A 20,145-nucleotide genomic window follows, 5' to 3' on the forward strand; every position below is an offset into this window, starting at 1 on the left:
ACTCCATACTGTTTTCCACAGTGGTTGCAGCAGTCTGCATTCCCACCAGCAGTGTGCTAGGGTTCCCTTTTCTCCACATCCTTGCCAGCATTTGTTGTTTGTTGATTTTTTGATGATAGCCACTCTGACAGGTGTATGGCGATATCTCATTGTGGTTTTAATTTGCATCTCTTTGATGATTAGTGACTTTGAGCTTTTTTTCATATGTTTCTTGGCCATTTGTATGTCCTCTTTGGAGAAATGTCTATTCAGGTCATCTACCCATTTTTTAATTGGATTATTTGTCTTCCTTTTGTTGAGTTGTATGAGGACTTTATATATTGTTTCTGACTTTTTAAAATCCCCCTTTCTATCATTCCCTTTAAAGTGATTAGACATATAATAAATTCCCTATGAAAATTACAGATTGAGAAGTAAAACTTAAATCATTAAGTTTTATTAAATGTAACCTCAGTTATTATAGCATTTTACTTGTTGAGAATGAAAAAAAAAATAAGCTGCACAAAATATTATACCCACCAGCAATTTAAAAGTTTTGAGCATTAGAGAGCTAGTTCAAAAATGTTTTAGGCTCCCCTCTCCCTCCCCCCTCCCCCCGTAATTGGCCAGATGTGAGGTATATTTTGAATGGAGACTCTTCTTAGTCACATACTTATCATGATTCTTCCACTAAAAATTTGTTCTTTCAGTGGTTTACTTTCTGTTGCCATAGAACTAGGCTACATTGCACAAACATTTTGAGTCAGTTCTGTCAGTTTTTCCTTAAGATGACCGAGTCTTAATAATTAGACGATTGTGATTGAATTAAAAAAATGAAATCAGCCTTTTCCAGCCCAAAGAGTTTACTGGACTCTTTAAAAGTTATTTGGCTAGATTGTGAGGTCACACCCAGACACCAAAGAGAAATGTCACTAAAAGATCACTCACTTAGAACCACCCTACATTGAGGGGAAATGACAGGCTGGCCAAGCAGAGGAAGACTCCTGTCACAGACAAATTTGTCAGTGTTAGTCACGCACTAGAACATAATGTTTAAAGGGAAATGCATGACACCGCTGGGAAGCTATGTTGGAAGAGCTGTGGCCAAAGAAAAGAGAATTAGAAATGTAGGGAGAATTGTGCTTCCATGACACAGATAACTTGGAAGTCTGGTGCATAAAAAGTTTTGTTTTTATAATTTAGTTCACCTTAGTTAGGGTCATTTGTATATAAGGCAAAAATCTCTCTTTTGATAACAGTGTCTTTATTTCAGGAAGGAAGGATTACTGCATTATGCTGACATTCAGTTGGAAACATTTTTGGGTGTGGGATGATTCATTATCAGTACCAGACTGTCTAATCATAAGCCTTATCCAATCATAAATATTTTAAGGCCCTGGCCCGTGTTGCTCAGTGGTTAGAGCATCGGCCCACACACTGAAGGGTTGCAGGTTCAATTCCTGGTCAAGGGCATGTATCTGGGTTGCAGGTTCAATCCTTGGCTCTGGTTGGGGTGTATGCGGGAGGCAGCCAATCAATGTGTCTCTCTCACATTGATGTTCCTCTCTCTCTTCCTTTCTCCTTCCCTTCCTCCACTTCTCTCTCTAAAAAAAAAAAATCAATGCAAATAATAAACCAATCCCAAGGATGTTGCCTAGGCAGAATTCTTTGAAAAGACCAATTAGGAGCTAGCAAGACTACCCACCCCCTAAAGTAAAAGGTCCGCACTCCTCTCGCCCTCTCTCTTCTCCCTGGCAGCAGTGGCTTCCTGACATTCCTTCCTGTGGTCGGGGAGCCCACCCTTGCGTCCACGTGGCCTCCACACCTGGACTATTAGACTTTAATTAACTTGGATACTAAACTGCTCCCCACTGTCACATGGAAAGGAGGCTCCAGACACCGGCCTGCACTTGGAACCCCAGCTACACCTTCTCCAGGACTGGTTTCTCCCAGTAAACTTTGGTTCCATTAATTGGGGGGGGGCGGGGGGGAAGGCCCCGGGTGGTTGGCAGAGGGGCCCTGCCTCCTGGTTGAACTCCGGGTCAAGGGGACAATTTGCATATTAGCCTTTTATTACACAGGGACTTGGGGAGGGGAGCTTCAGAGAGCAGGAGAGAAAGCTGTGCTGCTTCAGTTTTAGCTAGGGCTCTTCCATTTCAGCCTCGGGAGCCAGCCGCTTGGAGACATCATTCCGTCCCAAAAATAAAGTCATGAATCCCCCTCAAGTCCCTGAGGAGACAAAAAGACACACACATTAGCAACTAATGAGGACCTTCTGAGAACAAAGAGTTGAGCAGGAAGAGCTTTTACCGTGTGAACAAAGGCTTAATTAAGCATAGCTGCTCAGGCTGACCAGTGTGGCTCAGTGGTTGAGCAGCGGACTCTGAACCAGGAGATCACGGTGGGATTCCCCGACAGGGCACGTACCGGGTTTTCGAGCCCAAGCCCTGGTGTGGGGCGTGCAGGAGGCAGCAGATCAATGATTCTCTCTCATTATTGATGTTTCCATCTCTCCCTCTCCCTCCCTCTCTAAAATCAATAAAGATATATTTTTAAAAAATAGTTGCTCTTAATACTAGGGGCATTCACATCACAGGGGCTGGGCTAGAGTTTGTTACTAAGGAAGCCCTAGCAACCGAATGCAGTCATTCTCTGTCTCCTCAGTCTTCTGATGGCCACACTCATACACATTCATGAACACTTGTGTTCGGTTTAATAACAACATTTGGTTAATGTGGTGAGATGGGAGGACTGAGGAAGGGGGGAGCACCTTTGCTGGGGGACAGGGAGGCGCTGAGGGGTGGAGGGAGGAAGGGTCGGGGTGGGGAGGCACCTGAAGGAGCAGAGAGGCCCAGACTCAGGTGAAGGTTGTGGGAGGTAAGGTGGGGGCGGTGGCGGGGGGTGAGGAAACTCATACCAGAGGATTTCATCAAGCTGCTGCTGCAGACTACGATAATTTCGACGCACATTCTTCCAATACGTGAAGTGTCATCCCCCGTTGTACACAAAATTATCCCAACAGTATTCAAAGTCTGCAGTAAAGAGGGGAGAAAGCAGGCAGGTCTGGCCTAGGAGCCTTTCTCTCCTGAGCCTCCCCTGGGCAACCCCACTCAGGGCCCAGTTTCCTCCTTGCCAGGTGTCTTCACTCTGCCTCAGTTTCCCAAGTTCCCCTGGGTGCCTGTCACTGTCCCTGGGTGCCTCTACCTGCCCCCCCCCACCCCCCCATACACACATTCCTGCCCCAGCTCCCTCTGCTCTCACCCTCTGGAGCCATCATGGCCACCTTGGCCCCTGCAGCAACCAGATCTCGAAGCCCCTGCTCATCTTCGTCCTCATACAAGTAGAGGCGGGCAGCGGAGATGCTCAGGTCCACATTCTCGTTCTCATTCAGGAAGTCAGCCACCTGCTTTGCACACTCAAAGCAGGGGCTCCAGGATACGTACCAGGTGACACGGTATTGCACATCAGGACACCGAATCTCATCAGGAAACAGAACCTTCTCACGGAACCAATCCAGAAAGCAGAGTTCTGCGTGGCCAGGATACAACTGGGAGAGACGGGGGGGCGGGGGGGGGACCCCTCGTAACAAAGCAGGCATGTGACAGAGCAGGCATGTGACAGAGCAGGACTGGGGGATGGGCACCAGGGGACAGGGAGCAGTAGTCTCAAGGTCATGTTGTTGATTGATTTATCCCCTTTTTATTTTTTTAAAAATATGTTTTTATTGATTTTTATTTTTTATTTTATTTATTTTAAAATATATTTTATTGATTTTTTTTTACAGAGAGGAAGAGAGAGGGATAGAGAGCTAGAAACATCGATGAGAGAGAAACATCGATCAGCTGCCTCTTGCACACCTCCTACTGGGGATGTGCCCGCAACCAAGGTACATGCCCTTGGCCGGTATCTAACCTGGGACCTTTCAGCCTGCAGGCTGACCTCTATCCATTGAGCCAAACTGGTTAGGGCTGATTTTTATTTTTAAAAATATATTTTTATTGATTTAAGAAAGGAAGGGTGAGAGAGATAAAATGTCAGTGGTGAGAGAGAATCATTGATCGGCTGTCTCCTGCACAACCCCCACTGGGGATCCAGCCCACAATCTGGGCATGTACCCTTGACCTGAATCAAACCCAGGACCCTGCAGTCTGCAGGCTGATACTCTATCCACTGAGCCAAACCAGCGAGGGCTATTTTTATTGATTTTTAGAGAGAGGAAGGGAAAAGGAGAGATCGAAACATTGATGAGAGAGAAGCATCAGAAAGCTGCCTCCTGCACACCTCCCGCTGGAGATCAAACCTGCAACCTGGGCATGTACACTGAATGGAATCTAACCAGTGACCTCTTGGTACAGGGGTCGATGTTCAACCACCGAGCCTCACCAGTGGAGCGATTCATCCCTTTGTAAACTCCTCCCCTCCCTGATGTTTTATTTGCGCATCCCTTACCACACTCCAACGTCCTGAGGGCCTGCTCCAGGCCAGGCCGCTGGGGTCCAGGCTTGTTTCCTGGGTGCTGTCTGCCGGGGAGGGCCCAGAGCCATGCTGCCCACAGGGAGCCACTAGCACCGGTGTCTGCTGTGCTCTTGAAATGTGGCTCGCCTGCATTGATGTGTGCAACAAATACGGAATATACACCTTATCTCCATGACGTGGTATGAAAGAGGAATGTAAACTATCTCATGAAGAACTTCTATATTAACTACTAGAGGACAGATGCATACAAATTTGTGCAAGAGTAGGCCTTACTTCCCCCGGCTGCCGGCACCGGCTTCCCTCCGGTACCAGCTTCCCTCCGGTACCAGGACCTGGGCTTCCCTCCTCCAGCCGCTGGCAGGCACCCAGGACCCGGGTGGCTTTGCCCAGCCCCGGCTTTCCGGAAGGACATCAGGAATGATGTCCAGAAGGACGTTCAGTCTAATTAACATATTACCCTTTTATTATTACAGATATGGTGAAACAATATCTTAGATATATTACAAAGTACATTATAAACATTAAATTGATCAATTTCTCTGAAAGTTTGAACACTGGGTACTAGAAAAGGTTAAATGACCTAAGTGACCCTGATTACGCTCCCATGGGAAAGTACTGCCACAGTGACACCCATCCATCCCAGAAGGGCTCTGAGTAGCCTGCAGTCTGGGTGGAGAAGGGAGGGCTGGCGTGTGCTGGACACTTCACAGGAGACCTTAGTGCTTGACTCAGAGCGGGCTGGAGGCAGGCAGGATGTGGGTGTGGGTTCTCCCCTGGGGGTAGCTGGGGGAGGACCTAGCCAGCAGAGCACTTCCTAGGGCCCCATAAGGCACTGGTGCACAGCAGCCCCAACTGTCCTAGACCCTCTTTTTTTTCTTTCTTTTTCTTTTTTGCAATCCACATTTTAATAACAAAGATACTATTTTTAACATGGCCAAGTATACTTGGCTAAGTCCAGATTTTAAAAAACATAAGTATCTAGCCTAGCCCAATAGTTCGACCATACAGTTTTGTACACAACATTCTGTAGGTCAACAGAAAATGCATTTCAGCACAAAAATATTTAAAGAGAATCTCTAAGCACCATTTTATTTCTGCAAAACAGACATATATCTTGTACTGATTAAATATCTACAAATGCTGCCCTAGCTGATTTGGCTCAGTGGATAGAGCGTCAGCCTGTGAACTGAAGGATCCCAGGTTAGATTCCCGGCAAGGGCATATGCCCGGGTTGCGGGCTGGATCCCCAGGAGGGGGCGTGCAGGAGGCAGCCGATCAATGATACTCTCTCATCATTGATGTTTCTACCTCTTTCTCCCTCTCCCTTCCTCTCTGAAATCAATAACAATATATTAAATATCAACAAGTCCTTTTCCTTTACAAAAATACATATATTCTTAATAGACTGAGTCATTAACAATGACCTGGTCATCTTTCACTTCGATTTGAATAATTCATAAGCTAAATCTTACAATCACAAAAAGGTTTTTTTTTTAATTAAATCTTTATTGTTCAGATTTTTACATTTGTTCCTCTTTTTTCCCCCCATAACTCCCCTCCTCCCAGTTCCTGCCCCACCCTTCGCCCTCACTCCCCACCCACTGTCCTCATCCATAGGTGCACGATTTTTGTCCATTCTCTTCCCGAATCCCCCACACCCCTTTCCCCCCCAAGAATAGTCTGTTCCCTTTCGATGTCCCTGATTCTATTATAATCACCAGTTCATTCTGTACATCAGATTATTTATTCACTTGATTCTTAGATTCACTTGTTGATAGATGCATGATTTGTTGTTCATAATTTGTATCTTTACCTTTTTCTTCTTCTTCCTCTTCTTAAAGGATACCTTTCAGCATTTCATATAATACTGGTTTGGTGGTGATGAACTCCTTTAGCTTTTCCTTATCTGTGAAGTTCTTTATCTGACCTTCAATTCTGAATGATAGCTTTGCTGGATAAAGTAATCTTGGTTGTAGGTTCTTGGTATTCATCACTTTGAATATTTCTTGCCACTCCCTTCTGGCCTGCAAAGTTTCTGTTGAGAAATCAGCTGACAGTCGTATGGGTATTCCCTTGTAGGTAACTGAGTTTCTTTCTCTTGCTGTTTTTAAGATTCTCTCTTTATCTTTTGCTCTTGGCATTTTAATTATGATGTGTCTTGGTGTGGTCCTCTTTGGATTCCTTTTGTTTGGGGTTCTCTGCGCTTCCTGGAACTGTAAGTCTATTTCTTTCACCAGGTAGGAGAAGTTTTCTGTCATTATTTCTTCAAATAGGTTTTCAATATCTTGCTCTCTCTCTTCTTCTGGCACACCTATAATTCTGATATTGGTACGCTTGAAGCTGTCCCAGAGGCTCCTTATGCTATCTTTGTATTTTTGGATTCTTTTTTCATTTTGCTTTTCCGGTTGGGTGTTTTTTGCTTCTTCACATTTCAAATCTTTGACTTGATTCTTGCGCTCCTCTGGTCTGCTGTTGGATCTCTGTATATTATTCTTTATTTCAGTCAGTGTATGCTTAATTTCTAGTTGGTTCTTTATCACAACATCGAGGGTCTCATTAGATTTCTTGTAGATCTCATTAAGTTTATCGGCAGTTTCTAGAAAATTATTGACCTTAAAAGTGCGGTTTTCAGCTCTGTATCCTCCATTTCTGTCATGTTTCTTTGTCTCCGCATTTTTTATGCTTTCTTGGTGCACCCCCTTGTGGTCTTTGTGCGCAGTCTTGTTGTAGTTAAGCCTTGATTGTTGCTGGCAATACTGGGGGTGATTTGACCTCCAGGCTAACTGGCTATGAGAGTCAGCTGTGTCTGCAGTGGGAGAACTTCTGTGCTGGATCTCTAGGGTGGTGCTAATCTAGCATTTGCCTAAGGCTATCCGGCAAATGGCTCTGTGCAGGGCTTGGGCGGGGCGGGTCCCCGGGGATCTACAGGGTGTGCGGAGCGAGCAGTTATGGCTGCTCTCAGTTCCGTCCCCAGGGGCTCTGCCTCTCAGAGTCCCAGCAACCGCTGCCTTTGAGTTCTGACCGAAGCCAGACAGTCCCACCTCTCCCGTTTGAGTCTGGGTCCCTAGAGACTCGCCCGGATCTGGAGCTCAGAGTCTGAAACTCCCTCCCGATTGAAAACAACAACCGCGCCCTCAGCCGCCAGCCCGCTCCACATGCACTCCGCACTTTAGTATTTCACTTCAGCACTGCGCCTCCTCTGAGTCTTGGTATGCTATTCTCTTTCCTCCTAGTTGTAGAACTGCCACTCAGCCAGCCTTCCTGTGGTTCTGAATGATGTCCGTTCCATATTTTAGTTGTATTTTTGAAGTGGTTGTTCGAGGCAGCAAACTCCGGCGTTAACCTATGCCGCCATCTTCCAGATTCAAAAAGGTTTTTTATGTGCATTAATATGTTACCACTTTTGACCAAAAAAAGCTTAAAATCTTTTATATTTCAAAGGAAAATCAGCAACACAACAGTACACTGTACTCTACAGTGATTCTGTTTAACATGAGGGCTCCTCTACCAAACACTGATGCTCACCGGTGCTGCCCCACGGCAGGGCGCAGCAGGGCCCGGGCTCCCTCACGGGCATGTGTCATGGACCACAGCTTGATAAGGACACTTAGGCCCCCACCCTCGTTCTAAAAAACACAGCAAAAGAAAACTGACCCCAAACACAGGAGGCTGATCCCTTTACATTTCCAATGTGCCGAGCCCCTGCTCCAGTGGACTGACGTGTGTCTGTGGATAAATAATCTGTTTGCTAACTCTACTGTTGCCCAGAAACATTTAATCTTCATTTGTACTAGATTCGTTTCTTATTCCACGAAGCCCTGGAAGATGGAAGAAAACTAGACCCAGCGTGCAACAGACGTCAGTTGCACTTGGTTCTAGGTTTAAAGGTAATGAACATTGAAAAGCTGCTGAACAATGTTTTAGAGCTGGCTCCTAGGGAAAGGGGCATAACAGATACAGGGACACCTTTAAATGAGCATTTAAAATTAAATTATTTTTAAGTGTAATTTCATAACTTTCTGAAAAGGAAGTGCTCAAGCATTTTAAGTGTTTGAAAGCACAGAAAAAGATGAAGAAGAAAACACATAAGTGACAACTGCATTACTGGGAAGATAATCACTTTTCAATTATTGAGAAAATGCCATTGCTGTAGGGAAAAAATGGTGAAAACCTTGTAATGCATATTTAAGTACATTTTAATGAGATTACAATCTCGTGTTTTTCTATGAAAACTCAGCTGAACTAGGTCCGTCAAGTCAATCCAGCATTAGTTGGTTATTTTGTGCTTTCAAAGGGTTCAGAGTCTCCAGTATATTTAATATTTTCCAACCGTTCATATGCCAGATCTGGCAGACATGCTGTGTTCCTTATTGTGTGTGTGTGTGTGTGTGTGTGTGTGTGTGTGTGTATCTCATTTATAACTAGAGCAGTGGTTCTCAGCCTTCCTAATGCCGCAGCCCTTTAATACAGTTCCTCATGTTGTGGTGACCCCCAATTTCATTGTTACAAATTGAACATAATTAAAGCATAGTGATTAATCACAAAAACAATATGTAATTATATATGTGTTTTCCGATGGTCTTAGGTGACCCCTGTGAAAGGGTCGTTCGATCCCCAAAGGGGTCGCAACCCACAGGTTGAGAACTGCTGAACTAGAGGCCTGGTGCATGAATTCATGCACAGGTGGGGTCCGGCCAGACCGCCACCAATCGGAGTGGGGGTGCTAATCAGAGCGGGGCCTGCCAAGGGGAGGGGCTGCGGGCGGTTGGCCGGTCACACCCCCAATTAGGGTGGGGGGGGATGATCAAAGCTACTGGTTCTGTCGTTCAGGTCACTTGGCTTTTATATATATATATAGACTAGAGGCCTGGTACACGTATTTGTGCACTGGTGCGGGGGCATGACCTGCGAGGATTGGCCTATTGTGGGGGCGCTGCTCATCCCAGTTAGCCAAGCTCCACTCCCACTGTGGAAGCGCACTGACCACCAGGGAGCAGTTCATGTATTAAGCGTTTGCCCCCTGGTGGTGATTGTGCATCATAGTGACTGGTTGACTGGTCGTTCTAGTCATTCCGCCATTCAGTCAGTGGGCTTTTATATATATAGATAGCATTTCACATTTTTGTGGTTCTAATCCAGGTATTTAAAGTATGGTCAACACATTCATTTTTGCAATTCTCCTACAACCAACATCTTGAGTATCAAGCTTAGCCTGTGGGAAATTCCTTATGATAAACCACAGTACGTAACAGAGGCTTACGTACAGCCTATCAAAGAGACTTCAGGATGTGAGCATTAACTCTGAGGTGGCCCACAGCCTGAGCTCCCAAGGAGAATGGTGTAAGAAGAGTGCTTACTTTGATATATGTATGATCTAGATCTGAGACCCATTTTGCTAATTTGGCTGAGTGGCTGAATTCTAATAACAGTAGAGCAATCACTGAGAAACAGGACAGGGAGGTGAAACAGGCCTTTATGAAAATTTTGCTTTTGAAATGGAAAAAGCATTTATGTAAGGGAGTCCAATTGAATGTACTCTTTTCTATACATGTAAGCCTATCAGCACTTTTACCCAAGCCTAAATGCTCTTTCCTCCAAGACGGTTCAAGGTCCCTGGAAGAGGTGGAGACTGAGGGCCAGCAGGTTCAATAGACTCTAGTGCAGGGGTGGGCAAACTTTTTGACTCGAGGGCCACAATGGGTTCTTAAACTGGACTCAGAAGAAGGAGCTGCGGCCGTGTTTCCCGACGTTACCATGTTAACACTGCTGCTGGTGAAGGAGCGGAGGGGAGAGCAAGAGAACCCTCCGCTCTTTTGGCTCGGCGGGCCAGATAGAACAGCCGAAAGGGCCGGATCCAGCCCGAGGGCCGTAGTTTGCCCACGGCTGCTCTAGTGACTAGAGGAGGCCTTGTGGATAAGTCAAATGCCATTGTCTATGGCAGTGGTCGCCAACCTTTCAGACCTCACGGGACATCAGTGGTCCACAGACCACCCGTTGGCGACTGCTGGTCTATGGTGATTTGGGAGGGTCAGGCAGGGGCATCCAGGGCTAAAACACAGGGCAGTGTTGTGGGAAGAAGCCTCTGACATTTTCCATATTATCATCTCCCCACATCCTTCCCTGGCTTAGTTCCTGCCTCTGATGACAGCATCGTGAGGCACATACCTGGTTTCGAAAGACACCATTTTGATAGTCAAGAAATGAACCATCCTCCCATTTTTCCACTTCAAAGCAGAGGAAGGTAGACTTCCGCCCATAGCCATTTAGATTTTGGAAGTTGAAGTTGAAGGTCTTGGGATACATGCTTCTCATTGGGTTGCAGTGGGCAAGAGAGATAACAGACAATTCAGTATTCCTACGAGTTTCACCCATCCAGTGACTCCTGAACACATTTCATGGACACTCTGGGAACCCTGCCTCCCAGAAACCCCTTCCCTTGGGTTGGGGGAGAGCAGGAGGGCAGGAGCTACTGAGACAGCGAGGTGGGGGGTAAGGGGGATCCTGTCCTCTGCCTTAGGGCCCAGCTCTGCTGCTTCCAACAACACACGCCCAAACACATACCCCCAGTCATTTGAATACAGAAATAAGTAATAAAACTGCCTCCACCCCCAAACATTAGATTTTCATATTAAGGTGCAATTTATGATTGACCTTTCAATAATAATGTTTATTATTATTATTTAATGTCAGGCGAACACCTAAATTCACAGGCTCTGGCTACTGTTCTAAGAGCTCCTTGTATCTGAACTCCTCTATTCCTCCCCAGATCCAGGGGCCTCACCCCATTTTACATGGAAGGAGACAGGGCACAGGGAGGGAAGTAGCCTGCCCAAGTCACAGGGCTGCTAACTGACAGGTTCCTTGCCCAGGCAAAGCCATGTCCAGCCCTTGCATGACGTCAACTGGCAGCGGTGGCCCTATTGGCTGAGAGGCTCTTTTCGCCCTCATTGTAAACACCATTTCCCTCACCGGTCCGTACACTATAAACGCGAGGGCAGGGATGCCTCTAGGGACAGTTGGACTTTGCTCTTCTGCTCATAGTGCCGGCACCTTGGTAGAGAGGATTTCCCTTCCTGCTTAGCGAACTCCTCTCACTCTGAGTGGATAACGGGGTCAGTAGCACAGAAAGTGGATCCAAGTACTTCAAACCAAATGCCCCGAGTGCTCCACTCATCCTTTAGTGCAATTCTAATGGCCAAGAGGGCACAGGAAAGGCCACAGAGCAGCAGCTCCACGGGCAGGCAGGGGACAGCCAGCCCCACAACTGGCAGACTGTGAGGAGGACCAAGTGGACAACAGGCCTGGACAAGGGGCAGGAGGGGCCATTCAGAAGCAATTGTGGAGACATCCCCAGAAGAAGGCAAAGCCCCTGCTGGAGTGGGACCTGCAGAGAAGGTGCCCAGAGCGGGAGCGAAGCCAGGCTAGACCAGGGGGAGGACAAAGCTGAGGAAAGAGACACCTCAGGGCCCCCAAGTAGAAAGGGCTACAGAGAAGGACAGAGTGGGGGCAGTACCTGGCCAGGGCACCGGAGTGAAGTGTTGGTTCCCTTGTTGCTGCTGCATTGCCCTTGGTCCCCAGCGCTTGTGCTGCATTTCTGCTCACAGGCCCAGGTTTTAGGAAAGTCCCTGTATAAAAAACCTTCCTACCTTCTTAGCTGGACCCCACCTCCTTCCTGCTTTGGCTGGGAGGGTGGGCTGGCCCTAGGGTGTGATCTTCCTTAACCTCAGGCCCACCTTCCCTCCTCCTCTGGGGCCCTCCCTCTGGACAGAGCTGACTTCTGCTTGAGACAGGCTCCTCTGTGCAGCAGGACCCAGGCTTCTTGTAAAGGGAGACTGAAAGTGATGATGGCAGAGAGAGGGGATGGGACAGGCCCTGCTCCCCTGAGAGGGCCAGGATGGAGCCCTCCGCACACCACCCTGCACCCAGCCCAAGCCTGAGCCCAGTGCATGCTCTCCACCTGCCTCCTGTTGAATGATGGGAAAGTGTGGACCTTGAATCAGGGACAGATGTGCGTTGAGTTCCTCGTTCTGAGCTTGGTCCTCTGCTTAGGTCCCTCTGCCTTCACAGGGTGGGGAGGACACAGCTGGTAGGCTCCTGTCCCACTTGCTTTGGGAAAGCTAGTAGACAGTGACCCTTGTCACTTCCATTGCAAATGCTTTCTTTCAATGTGTGGCTAGGCTCTCGCTTCATGAAGTCTTTCCATGTATAGATGTCTTAATTTTCAATGTTCTCAAATGTATTCATTTTGTCATGTATGTATATGACTTGACATAGGCATGTCGTTTTTTATTTTGTATTAGATAGCCAATGCAAGGACATTTAATGACTTTCCTTCCACGTCATTTTGTCCTACTGATGTGCAAGGCCACCACCTGTGTGTGTGTGTGTGTGTGTGTGTGTGTGTGTGTGTGTGTCATATGCTCCTTTGCTTCACCTGTCCATGCCTGAGTGACTACCACACTGCTCTGCCAGGGCTTCAAAGTAGGTCCAATATCTGGTATGTCGATCCACCTTAGCTTCACCTTTGAAGTTGTATTGGCCGTGTACACATTTACATGAAGTTATGGGCAAAATTTCCTTAAAATATGTTTTTTAAATTAATTTCACAGAGAGGAAGGAAGGGGGAGAGAGAGAAAAAAACATCAGTGATGAGAGAATCATTCATTGGCTGTATACCCCCTACTGGGAAAAGATCCCAGAACCTGGGCAAGTGCCCATGCATGAACCTCCTGGTTCATGGGTCCATGGTCAACCACTGAGCCAAAACAGCTGAGTGATGGACATACTTTTCGTGTTTCCTGTGATACCCTATTATCAATGTGTAGGGCAATCCTGGCAGGCATAGACGTCTCTGAGGCACTGAGACTCTCCATCCATGAACATGGTATATATCTCCATTTCTCTGGGCCTTGTATGTTCTCAGTGAGTTGTAATCAAGTTAAAGGGGAAGCTGGAAGGGAAGGAAAGAGGCAGCCATGAGGGCAAAGAAGAGGAAGGGGAGCACAAAGAGGAAGAAACAGGATCAAAAAGAAAGATATATCACTCTGAGCAGATGGAGGGAAGTAACGCAGCCTGGAGAGAGGAAAGAATGGAGGGAGAAAAGGGGCAGAAAGGGAGAATATGAATCCGGGCTCAACCTTGTCTACCTGCAACCTTGGGAAAAGGGAAAAAGAACTTTGCCTCAGAGCAATATGGTGCTCAGTAGTCATTCCCTGCTGTGAGAATTGGTGCAGTCTGGACAAGCTTGGGGATGAAAGGGGCTTCGCCCAGGTCCTGAGACATGGTGAGTCTGCACCAAAAGGCAGAGGTTAATTTAGAGAAAAGGGAATGGAGGCCCCTCTCAATACTTCCTGCTCACTTGGGCATGGTGGCGTCACTTCTGGGACTGGCATTCTCCATGGTACACCTGCAGCAGGGGCGGGAGGAGACACAGAAATGAGGGCAGCAGACCACAGGACATGCTGGGAGTCCTGGGGACAGACCAGGCAAGGCACAGGGTCAGGAGACAGGAGGAACACCCAGGGTCAGAGGAGGAGCTGGCAGAGGATAGGGAGGGAGTCCCCATCAGGGAAGGCAGAAGGAGGGGGTCAGGAGCAGGGGCCAACCCTGTCCAGGGTCTCAGCCTCGACCACCTGCTGAGACCCCTAATGGTTCTTGTCACCACTTCTTCCCAACACCAGGCTGCACATGGTATGAGCAGAATCTGCTGGAGGACTGAAGGATTATTTGAAAAATAGATTGATTCATTGAACCAGAGACTTCCCCTCTTCTTTATAATCACCTCATCTTTTGTTGAAGACTAACTATCTCCTTTGTTAGACATTGTCCAAAATGCCTGACATTTACCTGTCACCACAGCCCCGAGGTCAGTCACTGTTACTCTCTATGTGTTACAGTGAGGAATCCCAGAGGCAGCCCTGTTCCCTCTGCCACACAAACAGGGTCTGCGCAGGAAGGAAACACTCCTGGACACAGATTTATGGGCTGCCCATCAGCTGCCCTTCATGGTCGGTCCCTGCCATTGTCCACAGAGAGGACGTACAGGCTTGAAAGTCTTGTGGTTGGTCCAGTCCTCTCTCGCCCCCTGGGAATGAGGCATGATGTGTGGAGGTGGGCTATCATCTGAGGCTTGGAGGAGACCAGCAGGAGAAGACAACCCCCCAGAGCTGAGTTGGGGGTGTGTGTGAGAGTTGGGGCCTGATTCCAGTAGCATCACTGAGCAGCTGAGCCAGGCCCACACTGTCCTACTCCTCCCACAGGTCTTGTCCTGGGAAACAAGCTGACTTTCAGCTCCTCCATGGCGACCACAGTCCCCTGACAACCCAGCCTTCTGTCCTTGATCTCATTTCTGCCCCTTGTCTTCCACCATTGGCCCCCAGCCCTGCTTTGCCCAACCCCACCCTCCTACCCCACCACCCCTCTCCTGTCCTTTTCTTCTCTTTATTCTCCTGTTACATCTTTATTTATATCATTTGATTTTAATCCTATCCATTCTATTCCAAAGGTTAGGGCGTTTGTTATCTCCATTCAAAGGTCAATACTCTACTGTTCTGTTAAGCTACAAGGAAGTAACTGAAGGAGATTATCCTAAGTAAAGATTATGTAGCTTAAGCGTGATTGTTCATAGTTAAGGTGATTAACTACCCGCAAGGCACTTAGTTAAGGGGTTTTACTGATTTATTCCCTTCCTTAGTCCTGTTAATCCCTAACTCCAGGGAAAAATCCCCACTTGGGGAAACAATCTTTCTCAGAGAGGTGACCTTAGCTAAAACACATAGTGCTAAGAAGGGGAGCAAACATATTAAGAACAGTATGCCATATACGCCAGGTACCTTGAAACATATGCTGTTCAGATGTTTCTTCCCTGCAGCGACTGTGTCAAACAGCTATGATGGACCTGCTTCTGGCACAGCACTACTCTCAGCATATCTTTGGTCGATGCTTTTGACTTTGAGATTCTGCTGCTATAAATATTGCTAACTTTTCCTAACCAGTTGCAATTAGTGTGACCACTGCCCTCCCCTAAGGTACATACAGAAGAGAAAGGCATTTTCACTTTTGCAAGTGCTTATTGAACTATTTGAACTTCATGAAGTACTTACAGAGAAAAAACCATTTTGTGGAAGATTCTTAATCTTTCATGTTATTTCTTTGGACTTAAAAATCAATGTAAATAAATAATCTCCTATTTGTGACTCTGATAGTAATGAGTACAATATTACTGGTGTGGATTTAGAACATATCACTGATTTTTAATGAAAAGTAACTCAATCAGATTTTTAAAAAATTCCTTACGAGCTCATTCATTGCCTTTTAATTGTTTCTTTCAATCAACTTGGAGATGGTGGCAAATGAGTTTTTATTACTTGTTTTTATTTTATTTTATTTTTTAATGATTTCAGAGAGGAAGGGAGAGGGAGAGAGAGACAGAAACATCAATGATGAGAGAGAATCATTGACCGGCTGCCTCCTGCTCAGGGATGGAGCCTGCAACCCCAGCATATGTCCTTGAATGGAATCGAATCCGAGACCCTTCAGTCCACAGGCCAAAGGTCTATCCACTAAGCCAAGCCAGCTAGGGCCGTTTTCACTTCTTAAAGAAAGTGTTTTATTCCTCGTTCACCAGAAGTCTCCTCACTTGTTTAGAGAGATGGAAGTCCTCCTTCAGTTTCCCTCATTCTGGATCGAGAAGGAGGAGGTGGAGGAAGCAGGGAGTGAGGCAGGTGGGAAGGTGAACAGAGCAGAGTCTGGGGCAGTCACAAAGCGGGGGAAGGAAAAGGGGCGCAGGGGGGAGAAAGCAAAGGGACTTGTGAGACCTGAGGGGAGGGATGGACCAGGGGCCCAGGGGGGAACAGGTGACCCAGAGGGAGAGAAAGGCCCAAGGGGAGAAGACGAGGGGATGGGGGTGGTGGGATAGGGGGAGATTCAGAGGGAGGAACCTCACCCTGAGAATGTCCTCCAAAGTCTTAGATAGGCTGCAACTGTTTTCATCTATTCCTTCCCAGTACCAGAATCGTTTATGGGGGCGATGCACAAAGATCTTCCTGCAGTAGGCAAAGTCTGAAAGGAACAGGGGAGACCATGGTGCGCTTCAGCTCCGAGAACCTTGAGGGGACACACAGTGTGTCTCTTAGGGACCGCTCTTCCCATCATGATTTCAGACCCTCTTCTCTTTCCTTCCCGGGACTTCATTGTCACTTCAGTACCTTTCTTCCTGTGAATCTGAGCCCCTCCTCCACGCCCCCTTTTGGAAGCCTTCTTGCAGGTGTCCTTCACCTCCCTCCCCAGCCTGGACCACCTTTCTCCCCTGAACTTCTCCTCCAGGAGACTCCCCGACCCCAGCACCACCTCCACAGGCAGCTAAGGGGGCTTCTCCTTCCTTTCTGGGGATTCTTGCTCCTTCCTGCCTAGTCCTAGTCCTCCCAAACCCCTCCCATCCCTGCCCGGGCACCCTCTGCTCTCACCATCTGGAGTCATTATTGCCACCTGGGCCCCTGCACCTTGCAGGCTGCGCAGCCCCTGCTGGTACTGGGGCCTCCTGGGGTAGTAGAGGCGGGCAACGAAGATGCTCAGCTGCACATACTTGTGGTCCTTGAGGAACTCGACCACATGCCTCGCACATTGGAAGCAGGGGCTCCAGGACATGTACCATGTGACATGGTATTTCTCCTCGTGGGACAGGTTCTGAGCCAAGAATGCTTGCTGGGTCTTGAACCAGTTCAAGAAGCAGATTTCTGTGTGCCTGGGCTTCTTGGGATAGAACTGGGAGAGACGGAGAGGGAAAGAGAACCTCTAGGCTGGAAGAGAAGGCATGTTGCAGGGCTGGAGGAGTCGGGACCAGGGGACAGGGAGCCAGAGTCTCAGAAGCATGTTATTGACTGATTCCTTTTTAAACGTCTCCCACCCAGGCTGTTTTAGCTTAGTCATCCCTTCCCACCCTCATCCATGAACTCCAACATCCACCCTCCCATTCTTTCATTCTATGAGCATTCCGGGTGCCTGCTCCAGGCCCGGCTGCTGGGTCCAGGCTTGTTTCTGGGTGCTGTCTGCCGGGGAGGGCCCAGAGCAGTGCTGCCCACAGAGAGCCACTAGCACAGGTGTCTACTGTGCACTTGAAATGTGGCTCGCCTGCACTGATGTTTGTGACAATTACTGAATACACTCCTTATCTCCATGATGTGGTATGGAAGAAGAATGTAAACTATCTCATGAAGAACTTTTATATTAACGATATGTTGAAACAATATCTTCGACATATTCCAAAGTACATTATCAAAATTAAATTAATTGATTTCTCTGAAAGTTTGACCACTGGGTACTAGAAAAGATTAAATGACACAAGTGACCCCAATCGTGCTCCCACGGGTAGGACTGCCATGGTGACACCCCATCCACCCCATAAGGGCTCTGAGTAGTCTGCAGTCCAGGTGGGGAAGAGAGGGCTGGTGTGTGGTGGACACTTCACAGGAGACCTTAGTGTTTGGCTGCAGGGCGGGGGCTTGCTCTGTGTATGCTGAGGCTGCCATCCTCGCCCAGGTGTACCTGGCATTTCAGGATGGTCAGGCAGTGACATCCAGGGCTAAACCTTAGGACAATGTTGTGGTAAGAAGCCTCTGGCATTTTACATATTATTATTTCCCCGCATCCTTCCCTGGCTTAGCTCCTGCCTCTGATGACAGCATCATGGGGCACATACCTCATTTTCAAAAACCCCGGTGCTCATGTCCAATGGCAATCGCCTCTGTGTTCTTTTCACTTGGTAGCAGAGATAGCAGCCATTGCGACCTCCATGGTCAGGGCAGTTTGTAAAGTGAAAGTAGAAATACCCAGGACTAAACCTTCTCACTGGGTTCCTGGGGGCAGGAGAGAAAAGAGAAAATGTAGAGTTCCCTTGAGTTTCTCCCATCTGGTGGCCTGGGCGCCCTGCCTCCCAGCAACCCCTTCCCTTCAGCATTTCCTGCCGCCTCCAGGCAGGAAACTGGGGGAGAGCAGGAGGGCAGGGGCTGCAGGAACAGCAGGGGCTCCTGTCCTCTCCCTTAAGGACTGGCTCTGCTGCTTCCAACAACACATGCCCAACCCCCCAACCCCAATCATTTGAATACAGAAATGAGTAATAAAACTGCCTCCACCCCCAAACATTACATTTTCATATTAAGGTACAATTCATGGTTGACCTTTCACCTATGCATGTTTATTATTATTATTTAATGTCAGGCTAACACCTAAATTCACAGGCTCTGACTACTGTTCTAAGAGCTCCTTGTATCTGAACTCCTCTATTCCTCCCCAAATCTAGGGGCCTCACCCTATTTTACAGAGGAGGAAATGAGGCACAGAGAGGTGAGTAGCCCCCCCAAGTCACAGGGCTGCTAAGTGACAGAACCGGTCCCTTGCCCAGGCAAAGCCATGTCCACCCCTTGGATGACGTCAGCTGGCAGCGGTGGCCCTATTGGCTGAGAGGCTCTTTTCTCCCTCATTGTAAACAGCATTTCCCCCACCGGTGGGTGCACTATAAACGCAAGGGCAGGGATGCCTCTGGGGACAGTCTGACTTTGCTCTTCAGCTCACAGTGCTGGCACCTTGGGAGAGAGGATTTCCTTTCCTGCTCAGCGAACTCCTCTCACTCTGAGTGGATAACGGGGTCAGTAGCACAGAAATTGAATCCAAGTGCTTCAAACCAAATGCCCCGAGTGCTCCACTCATCCTTTAGTGCAGTGATGGTGAACCTATGACACCCGTGTCAGAAGTGACACGCAAACACCTTTTTTGGTTGATTTTTCTTTGTTAAATGGCATTTAAATACATAAAATAAATATCAAAAATATACATCTTTGTTTTACTATGGTTGCAAATATCAAAAAATATCTATATGTGACACGGCACCAGAGTTAATTTAGGGTTTTTCAAAATGCTGACATGCCGAGCTCAAAGGTTCGCCATCACTACTTTAGTGCAATTCTAATGGGCAAGAGGGCGCAGGAAAGGCCACAGAGCAGCAGCCCCACGGGCAGAGAGGGGACAGCCAGCCCCATAACTGGCAGACTGTGAGGAGGACCAAGTGGACAACAGGCCTGTACAAGGGGCAAAGGGGCCATTCAGAAGCAATTGTGGAGACATCCCCAGAAGAAGGGAAAGCTCCCGCTGGAGTGGAACCTGCAGAGATGGCGCCCAGATCGGGAGAGAAGCCAGGCTAGACCAAGGGGAAGACAAGGCTGAGGACAGAGACACCTCAGGGCCCCCAAGTAGAAAGGGCTACAGAGAAGGACAGAGTGGGGGCAGTACCTGGGCCAGGGCACCGCAGTGAAGTGTTGCCTGGGCCTTGCCCTTGGTCCCCGTCGCTGGCGCTTCATTTCTGCTCACAGGCCCAGGTTTAGGAAAGTCCCTTGATGGAGGATTTCCCACCTTCTCAGCTGAGGCCCCACCTTCTTCCTGCTTTGGCAGCGGTGGGGAGTGGGGGTCGGGGGGAGTGGGGGTGCAGGTGGGCAGGCCCTGGGCTGTGATCTTCCTCAACCTCAGACCCACCTTCCCTCCTCCTCTGGGGCCCTCCCTCTGGACAGAGCTGACTTCTGCTGGAGACAGGCTCCTCTGTGCAGCAGGACCCAGGCCTCTTGTAAAGGGAAAGTGAAAGTGATGATGGCAGAGAGAGGAGATGGGACAGGCCCTGCTCCCCTGGGAGGGCCAGGCTGGAGC

The 20,145-nt window shown here is 48.1% G+C and overlaps 2 protein-coding genes across 2 annotated transcripts in view; both read right to left on the reverse strand.

Moving 5' to 3' along the window:
• Positions 1–2,967: 2,967 nt before the first annotated feature.
• On the reverse strand, positions 2,968–18,594 carry LOC118678243 (DNA dC->dU-editing enzyme APOBEC-3-like). The gene is given in 8 exon segments (XM_036353681.1): positions 2,968–3,011; positions 3,241–3,475; positions 10,621–10,810; positions 11,551–11,756; positions 16,400–16,515; positions 16,920–17,217; positions 18,152–18,462; positions 18,465–18,594. Coding segments are annotated over 8 exon segments (1,530 nt in total).
• A 481-nt stretch (positions 18,595–19,075) lies between these two features.
• The window catches only part of LOC118678285 (DNA dC->dU-editing enzyme APOBEC-3C-like), a 7,718-nt gene continuing 6,648 nt past the window's right edge, over positions 19,076–20,145 (reverse strand). The window contains exon 5 of the mRNA XM_036353809.1: positions 19,076–19,181. Coding sequence (XP_036209702.1) covers positions 19,076–19,181 — 106 coding nt within the window. The remainder of the gene's footprint in view (positions 19,182–20,145) is intronic.

This window comes from Myotis myotis, unplaced genomic scaffold (assembly GCF_014108235.1).
Source record: "Myotis myotis isolate mMyoMyo1 unplaced genomic scaffold, mMyoMyo1.p scaffold_m19_p_1, whole genome shotgun sequence".
Taxonomy (NCBI): Eukaryota; Metazoa; Chordata; class Mammalia; order Chiroptera; family Vespertilionidae; genus Myotis; species Myotis myotis.